Below are 9,543 nucleotides of genomic sequence, written 5' to 3' on the forward strand. Positions count from 1 at the left end.
AGCAGGAACAAACACAGCACGTCAGCCCGAGCAGCTTTGTGTTCTGAGCTTCTGTGGTAAATTATTTCCCCCCATTACCAAGAGCTGACAAGCTATTTTCTCTCTCTTGAAAAAAACATGACTAATGAAGGCTAACTTAATTAATCATGAAAAAAGGAAAAGAGATTATGTTTGTAATGCAGAAACAATATCAAATTAAGAACTCCGTACTTTGTATATGGCATTTTAACACCCTGTTATTTGGCTCTTCCTTTTGAAGCTGCAGCTGGAGGACAATGCTTTCTAACCCCCTTCTGCTGACAGGCAGAAAGGGAAGAAGGGAGCTATAACCATTTCCTTTCTGCCAGTGGCACAAAATTGTCTAGGGACAGGGAGTTTGTAACAGCACAGACAGCATTTGCCTAGATGCTAAGCTGTGAGTCCATGTTAAAAGAGACATACTGGATGCTGTTCCTGTGCACAACATAACTTAGGCTTTTGCTATTTGTTTAGTTTACCTTAATGCAGGATCCTGCTACCTCAGCTCCATTTAGGCTTTCCACAGCAAGCTGCGCAGCTTCCAGCACTTCATATTGGATACAGACATAAGGCTTGAAACAGAATGATAAGATACTTCAGGCTTATCAATAATACACATTAGCCCTCCCTTTTTTTAAAGTCAGGTCTCAATAAAGTTATGTTTTCTTTTTATAAAAAGGTTTGGAGGTAATACATCTAACAAACACTCCATATACAGTAGCTGTTAAAAACAACCTTCAATTAGTTCATCAATTAATAACTTTGTTTTTCCTTGCCATTAAAGGCCTTAGCATATAAATTCAAAAAAAAGGACAAAAAGCATCTCAGCTTCTCCATGCTCAAAGTGCTCCTCTGCTCAATAGCACAGTTAAGCCACTTGAGCTCTGCTTATTCCTGTCATTCTGTGCAACAACGTTTAGATATCCTGAACTGTTGTTGCTGATGAAAAAAAACCACAAAACCAAATAGAGTAATTGGTATTTCAGTGGTTCTAATCCGTATCTTTCCAAGAGATTATTTGAGCCTTCCTTGCCTGGCAGCAAGCTTAATGCTTTGAGCACTCCTTACCTGGTATGTTTCAGTTACCACTGTAAGAGACTGGATTGGTCCACACCTCCCAAATTCTTTTTTCACAGAGTGAAGGCAAAAGCCTTCTTCAAAAGGACCTGCGTAAATTGTCAGCATGTCAGTCAGCTTGCTTCTCACCTGTAGGAACACAGATTTGAGAAGGAACTTCACAAAGCAAAGGAACCAACTACTTGGTGCCTCCAGATAAATAATGTCTCTTTCCAAGCTCAGCAGTGAAGACTTCTCAAAAAAATAGTACCTGTTCACAAAGTGCAAGCAGGTGAGATGCAATGTACTCTGGACCCAAACTGAACTGAATGATACTGAATGTGGACAGGGGAACATCTTCTAAGGCTCTCTGAAGAATCTGGAGGGAAAAGAGTGTACAAAGGCTCAGACACACAATAGAACTGTACTGCAAAGGAGCAGAAACAAAGCTACTGAACCGAGTTCCCAACTTTAATTTTCATTATTGTTCAAGGAAGCCCTCAGGCAGAAATTCTTCTTTAGTGAGTCATAAGAGGATGTAGAAGATCAAAGCTTATTGCCAAAATGTTAAAATGGATTTAGCTAACCTGGTATTAACACTATTGCTAACAGTACTGTCAGTCAGCTTTTTAAAATAGGACTCATCTACCCACCCCCAGAACAAGAACTTTGAACTACTTTGATGCTTGCTTAGACCAACCCACTCTAAGCCCACTCACCTGTTTGTTTGAAGTGCTCAGGTTACTCTGACACAGGCCAGAAGAGCCTAGTCCCTGTCTGCCCAAAAGAACGGGTTTTTGGCCAGTCACTTGCAAGCAGTCTAAAAAACTAGCAGAGAGAAGCAAGCTGTGAATCACAGTACTTATTGATATGGTGAATTAAAAGCTTTTAAGTGCTTGTCAGAGGAAAATTATACAGTTCATTGAAGATATTTGAAAGAATATTCTTGTCCTCAACATCAAAAGAAGCCTAGAAAATGCTTTGTGAAATTTAAGATGCAACTTCTAAGTTTATCAGTGCTATGCTATAATTATTTGTGTCTCTCTGAAGATCCTGATGGCTTCTGAAAAACGTAACAGACTTCTTTGATTTTACTGAGGGTTTGACTGAAGAAAAAACATGCATATTTGAGAATCTTATTACCATGGTTTGGATAAATGTGGAGGCTCATTCAACTGTTTCTGGATTCTACATCCTTCTGGCTGTAATGCAGCTTTGTTCTGTGAGTCCTCAGCCAGTTTTTCAGTTGTCAGAAGCATCTCCAAGTTTAGTTCTGCAACCTTGGAGAAGGAAGAAGATTAGCAGTTGGCTTTCATCTCAGCTAATTGTAGCTAACCAAAAAGCATGTGCTTTCTCTATGAGTCACATAGGCACACTCCACAGCAGTGAACAAACACGGGCATTAATTTCTTGCCTTATTATTTTCTGTTGTCATTTCCAAGCATGCAGCACTCACAGCATCAACCAGCAATCAGCTCCAAAAAAGTTCTCTCAGAAATCAACAACACAAGCAAGAGACTCATAAAGCCAGCTGAATCACTACCACAACATGCAAGGTCTCTCATTTCTTTCATCTGGAAAAATGACAGCTGGAAGTGTCTCAATGCTTCTTTACCCACTACCCCTCTTCAAGATCAGCATCAATGCTGATTCACATCAGTGTTAGAGTACTGAAACATTCATGTAATGCTCAGGTTATTGAGATACCTGGATATATGCTGAAAATAACAAGCTGTCAAAATTGAGGCCTCTACCACAGCTCCATTTTCTCTTTTAAATCAACAAAAGGATAGGCAGAAATGGTTTTTTTTCCCTTCACAACTTGTATGTTCTGTGATTAAGGGCAGAAATCTTAATTAGATATAGCTACCTTTGCTGGTCCTTGCTCAATAAAGAATTGAGCCAATTCCAATGCAGCTCTAGCATCTTCTGCAGGATCATGCCCAAGCTTCTGCTCACACTGAATCTCCTTCCTACGGCATCAAAATCAGTTGTACAGGCAGGTTATCTGTTATCCACACTGACCAACATCCTGCCTTTTCTACACTGGGTCCTTTCCGGGCAAAAGAGTTTCCCTTCTCCAAAAAGGATTTCAGTTCTGTGCAGCAGCATTCTTGTGAAATATTCCCAAAAGTTACTGCAAGAAATGTTTTTGCAATGTTGAGCAAAACACTGTTTACTGGGTTTGACACAAGCAGAGCTAATACTTGGTACTCTGCTGCATGGCTATTTTTAATTGTACTTCTTTGACCAATGACCCAGCTCACAATTCGCACAAAGACAGGGAAGTAGCCAACAACACAGAGAAGTCTGGCACTGCAGAATATTAATAGTCATTATGTGAATGGTGAGAACTGTAGCACTAAGACATACTATCCAGTGGTTGCTAGCACACCAAGGAATATAATTTAAGTCAGTAAACCATATTTTCATACATTAGCCTTTCTTTCTTGCTAACTGCAACAAGTTTCATTTGTTGAGCCAGAGTGTCTTTGTTGCTCTACAATTCAGTACACTGCTACAGACGCGCAGAAAAGGTCGTTTTGTTAGGACTCAAACCTGGCCGGGTCACAGCGTCCCTGCTTGCTGAAACACAAGCCAATTTATTATGCTGCCTGACGTTTCCAGCAGGCAGTAAATTCCCCTTTATTATGTCTATTTGCAGAGCCTGCTCCTTTCTTTTGAATTTTAGTATGACCCACCATGACAGTTTCTAATATTTCTTGTTACAATACAGTAATAATCTTACCCTAAAACAGCTTTGGCTAGAAATTTGAGCTTAAATCTTCGACCTTCATTTCTGGCAAACAGCAATGAAGTGTCAATAACACTGGGGTGGATCATCTGGAGGAGGAAAAACATCACCCATTTAAGAACAGCAGTCATACAGAATTAGGCAGTAACTCCAATATTATCTGTGCCTCTGCCTTTTCATTTCAGTTGCCAGTTTCTCAGGGACAGATAACTGATTCACAACAAGAGAGCAGATGGGAATAATGAAACAAGCCCAACTTTCCTTTCAACATTCTACTGGGAAGATCCAGGTTGGGCTGGAAAGATTAATTATGATTCAAGCATTTTAGGATGGTTAAATTAAATATAGGAAGGACTTCAGTTCTTCCCTTGACAGAGCTATCTATCTGGCTAATGCACAGAGGTGAAGCTTCTGTGCAACTCTATCTATGTATGGACAGACTCCTCCCTTCCTTTTGTGTTCTGAACAGCCATTGCAAGTTTTACAGATGTAGAGAGTCTTTCTCTTTTAAATCCTTACAGACATAAGGCTATTCATAATAAAAATCAATTAACAAGTTCACCAATAAGAAGATTAATTGTTTGGAGTTTTCAGGTCTGAAGTATCACAGGGTTGGGAAAAATACTCTTAAAAGCATACTCACTTCCAAAGCCTGAAGATCAGCATTTAGAGAATGACCCACCAATACTGCATCATGGGGAAGCATTTCTTTTAGTCTGGTTTGGATGTCTGACAGTCTTGTTTTCACTGGAAGAAGCATTTTCTTTGTGACTCCTGAGAATCTTCAAATCAAAAAGTTGGATAAGGTAAAAGCAACACGTTAGCCTACTGGAGAATATGATGAGCAAGGCATGTAAAACATGAACTCAGTGTAACTAATGACAGAATGCTATTCACTGCTTTCTGTTCCAGCATAAGAGGATATACTGCAGGTATAGCAAAGTGCTATGAGTGCTACCACATCGGTTTTGGAAGTTTATAGCTGGTGGAAGAAGATGCTTCCAAGAAATCTGAGGGATTGGCACATCACCTCCTGGATAAAGCCAGGCAAAGTTTTGGAAAAGGCTTAAGTCTTGCCTGCTTTTGTTATAATCCTGAGCCCAGCCCTAGAGGTGTGTACAAGCTGATGAGCTGTTCTTCATTTTGTAGAGATAAGCAAACTTAACTATGGAGCAGAGAGATGCAGACTGCAATCCTGTACTCTTACCCTCCATCTTATTTTATAGCCAGCAGTAAAGAGTAATTTGCACTGTGTATCATTAATTTATAACAGAATTTTTTCTAGAACACTGCAGAAAGGTAATGCTTCTGCCTAGTAGCCATGTAGGCACTATGTAGCTGAGGGTATACATAATGCTGGTTATTCTAATCACATAGCAACAACTGTATTCTTAACAGGGAGTGAAATGCAGTAGGCATCTATGCAAATCAAAGCCTTCTGAAAGGTCCTGTGTAAGAGGCTTAATTTGAAAGGGTTGCAGCTCTTAAAGATGAAGAGATAAGAACCTTCTGTGCAAGTCACCTGGTGCGGTAGTTCATTACTCTGCTTTCAGGTTTGACTAGTTCGTTCAAGAGACATTGACCTTGTGCATCCACCAAAGAGACACGTGTGACTTCATTCCCTTTTGCAGTCAGGCACTGTCAGGAAGAAGCAGAAGCAATTGTTGAATCAGCATGATGCTGCTACTCAAAAACCTTTGCTAACTTCCGCTTTGGCTGCAGCCAGCATCACTACTAAGGAGTTACTCAACTTGGAGATCTACCACTCACAACTAGTTGTTTTATACTGTAGCATACTTTGGTTTAATTGTTAAATGCCCACCATTACCACAGCAAACACACAGGCAAGCACAACACAAAGAAAGCCATTATAAAGAAGTGCAGATTTCACAGAATCAGCCTGTGCTCTGCACTGCAGAGCTGTCACTGAGCGCATCTTCACCAGAGAACATGTACAATTTAAAAGCAGAGTCCAGCTTGTATCATTAGTTACTCAATGCTGACGCCAAACAGGAAAGATGTGTGATGGAGAAGCATCTTTCCTTTCTCAAACCTGGGGGAGGGCTGGGAGGAGGAATTCCACAGCAGTGTCAGGGGTTACTGCAGCATTACTGGTGGGCCTGGCAGATCCAGCTGCTGCTCTTACAACCAACACAGAATTGAACTCTGCTGTACTCCTCAAGATATTTCTGTCTCATTGCCTGAACCACTTCCTGAGTCCTTCTCATGGGTGCCTTAGCACTGGTGCCACCAATGAAGGGACTGGCAGCAGGTACTCATGTATCAGAAGTGGTTTAGCAAATACACAGGGTGCTTGGCTCACTTTAGAAGAGCTGGTAGGAGTTTGGTTGCTTGACTATATTTTTAAGGCCTCACGTATTTATTTTTACCATTTCACAATCCAGACCAAAGAGGGGGCTGCTGTCTGTCCTCTGCTGATCACACTCTGTATATATATAGCCCTTACACCCAGGGGAACCTAGAATGAAAAGACACCCATGAATAAGAAACAGACCTCTCTCTTCTAAAACTCATCACTGATCTTGTATGACCAAACACATCACAACTGTCAAAATTAAAAACAAAACAAACATGACAAACAAAAACCACCCCCCGACAACCAACCAAGAGCCCTCCAAACCTGACCTTTTATGGGATAGTCATTTTTTCTCTGTTCTTCTGAAGTTAGAATATAGCTAGTAAGGCCTTGGGTTTTTTCTCCGTATTTCCGAATGATGGGATCACATTGCAAGTCTGAGTTTTTTGGAATACGTTCACTGTCAGTGGAAATCAAACCTGTAAAACACAGAAGCATCTGTCAAGGTCAGATGATAGCAACTCCCTGCTTGCAATCAGTTTTCTGCATTAGTATGCACACTAAGAGGCTACACCATTTCAAAGGGAAACACTGCCTGGAACAATAAACTGGAGATATAGATAGATAGACAGACAGGTAATAGCCTGTCTCTCCATCTCCAGTTTATTTTTGTCTCTATTTCTCTCTAGATTATGCATTTCTATATCTCCAGTTTAAGTCTCATATATTGTGTGTCTATAGAAACACTATATAAATTATAAATGCATAATTATATATATACAATACTATATATAATGTATACAGCATCTATACTTTATATATGTGAAAAATATACTTGATGTTCAGATACTTGAATCTTTTCCCACTGCAGCTACAGACTGCTGGCTGATTCAGAAGCATCACACGTCTGTGTCTCACATTCTTTTCAGAGATGGAGAAAACAAACTTGCCTTGTAAGCGTGACAACATAATCATCTGTTACTTCATGTACGCTCTAAAAGAAGTAATCTTTTTTTCTTATTATTATTACCCCCTTTGTGAAATTCTTTCCAACAAGTATTATCAGGAGAAAATGTGCTCTAAGTGTGCCTTACAAAGAAACAAACACTGAACTGACACCAGAATCCACAGCTGTTTAAAGTCAAATTTTCTGTAGGCGATTCTCTGCAGATTGTACTTAAAAGAAAAATATACCTGACATCTCAGATCTGTGAGGTTTACAGTCAGGATGCTAGAGGACTTTGCCCATACACTGAAAGTAACAGCTGTTCTTTCTCCCATTTAGGACTTGAATTCAAGATTCTTTGTTACACTTTAGTAATTTCAGTGAAGTTCACATTGTAGTCTCTTGCAGGTTTTGTACAAGCCTGTTGGGTTACAATCACCTCTACAAAGAGTGTAAAAATAGGAAATGAGTTGTCAACACACCCATCTTTTTAACTTGGTTTGCTGCTCAGTATAATGAAAACTAAGAAGAAATTAGTAAGTACTTAACTTGAACCTAATTTATAGCTATCTTTTATTAGATACATCTTAGAACAAAATAATCACAAAATGGGTAATAAAGCATCAGAATTTTAGATTAAACATGTTAAAAACTTTCTGCTTTTTGCATTTACTTCTGACAATAAGCCCCACAGAGAGTTACAGATCAAGTCAGGGTAACTAGTCTCATGGTTTATGCCACTGTACATTTTCCTTTGTAAACAAGTTTACCATAGCAGCATACTGGGATTGCACAGGATGCAAAGTCATAAATTACTGCTGAAAGAGATGATGCAAAACCAAACAAGCTACCTTGTGCAGTGTTCTGAGGTTTCAGGTTTGCTCCTTCTCCATACAGGCTGGCGAAAAAGTTAGTTGAAGGTGTTAATATGAATCTCTGGAAAAAAGCAGAGATGTATTAGAGCCTTTAAAACAGAAGCAGAAATATCGAGCAACTGAGATGTTTCTTGATATCCAAACCAGCTAGTTTTAGAGAAGGATGGATAAAAAGGTAGTAGAAATCTGTTTGGTGTTTTCCCAAAGAAGAAAAAAAACCCCAGCACACACCAGACGTGTTTTAATGACAGACGATACAGGATTCTTTGTACCAAGGGACAGATTTGCCTTGCCTGATATGATCAAGAAGGCAAATCTCAAGACTTGGATAGAAACTAAAGCAAGTACCAGACTTTCCAGTTAAGTTGTGATCTGCATTTGCTGCAGTTCAGGGAGAATTCTCTAGAAGTCTGAATCGAAGTACTTCTTTCTTTCTTCTGTCAATAATGTTGCTTCTAACTTAGAAAACTGAAATAATTCCTTTCACAATCTTTTTGGGAAATAGGAGAAACTTGACATAAAGTGAGACTACCATAATTCTTCTGAGAGTCTCATCACTCACTCAAAAGTAAATTCCAAATCAACTGGGATATTTTTAACCTCACTGGCATCCTGAAGATGCAGGAAGCATAACAGTCAGAGGAGTGAAATATCAATACACGTTTCACCTGGTAAGGCTTCAAAGACATAAGTCTCAAAAACCTGCTTCTAATATCAAAGCCTTGGCCTTTGTTCTGAGCTAACAATGGCTACAAATAGATGCTCTCATTAGCATGCTTTCAGAGTCAAAGATGGCCACTTCCTATTGGAAAAGGCAGTAATTTCACTGCAGCGATTAGTGCCTGGGACATGGTTTCAGGACTGGAAGAAGTTTAGAAGACAGCAATATGGTTTGGGGACTTACATGCTGGAACACTTTCCTGAGGTGTCTGAACTGCAAATAGAATTTGTAGAAATGGAGTTGGCTCATTTCATGTAGAACAATAAGCACGACCCCAGCCAGGTGGCTTTGGTGAGAAATACGGCACCAGCTGCAGTTAAAAAAGAAAAAATCAAAGCAAAACAATTATCAAACACTCTTAAAAACAGAGCTGGAACCAGCCCAGCTTTTAAGTCACTGGATGGCGAAGCGCCAAGTGACTTCAATGAGAAGAGGCTTTATAGCTTATCTCAAACAACCACATATTCCTGAAAGCAACACAGTATATGAGGCAAAGAAAGAATGAGTTATAGCAAAATTGTGCTGCAGTACTATTTCAAGACATTTATACCTCATTTATATGCATCAGAATGTGAATACACACGAGTAACTTCAGCTGTAGTGATGCAGTCTAGTGAATTAATGCATCAAAAAGATTTCACAAAATCATTTTCTATTCACTACTAAAAATCTAAATTGGGATCATTTTTGCCTTGAGTTTCATTTCAAGAGTCATTACGTTTCACCATATTTTGGCCACCCAAGGTTATATACCCTCCTCAGCCTTTCCCCTCCATTGCTGAGAAGTTGCCCTGAAAAATGGCAAACTGATTAAAATGTTTTGTTTTTTTTTTCCAGAAGACTCCAGAACACTCT

At 39.5% G+C, this 9,543-nt stretch overlaps 1 protein-coding gene across 1 annotated transcript in view; it reads right to left on the minus strand.

Annotated features, from left to right (window-relative positions):
* LOC104410336 (putative RNA exonuclease NEF-sp) overlaps window positions 1-9,543 on the minus strand; it is a 13,402-nt gene that overhangs the window by 3,376 nt on the left and 483 nt on the right. Inside the window, exons 2-14 of the mRNA XM_010020470.1 lie at window positions 8,872-8,998; window positions 7,944-8,028; window positions 6,476-6,625; window positions 6,220-6,308; window positions 5,352-5,467; window positions 4,473-4,611; window positions 3,824-3,918; window positions 2,945-3,047; window positions 2,218-2,354; window positions 1,794-1,902; window positions 1,346-1,453; window positions 1,087-1,224; window positions 498-590 (exon numbers count right to left, since the gene is read on the minus strand). Of these exons, the coding sequence (XP_010018772.1) occupies window positions 498-590; window positions 1,087-1,224; window positions 1,346-1,453; window positions 1,794-1,902; window positions 2,218-2,354; window positions 2,945-3,047; window positions 3,824-3,918; window positions 4,473-4,611; window positions 5,352-5,467; window positions 6,220-6,308; window positions 6,476-6,625; window positions 7,944-8,028; window positions 8,872-8,937 (1,428 nt within the window). The 5' untranslated portion in view covers window positions 8,938-8,998. The remainder of the gene's footprint in view (window positions 1-497; window positions 591-1,086; window positions 1,225-1,345; window positions 1,454-1,793; window positions 1,903-2,217; window positions 2,355-2,944; window positions 3,048-3,823; window positions 3,919-4,472; window positions 4,612-5,351; window positions 5,468-6,219; window positions 6,309-6,475; window positions 6,626-7,943; window positions 8,029-8,871; window positions 8,999-9,543) is intronic.

The sequence above is a fragment of the Nestor notabilis genome, unplaced genomic scaffold (genome assembly GCF_000696875.1).
Source record: "Nestor notabilis isolate BGI_N333 unplaced genomic scaffold, ASM69687v1 scaffold13088, whole genome shotgun sequence".
NCBI lineage: Eukaryota > Metazoa > Chordata > Aves > Psittaciformes > Psittacidae > Nestor > Nestor notabilis.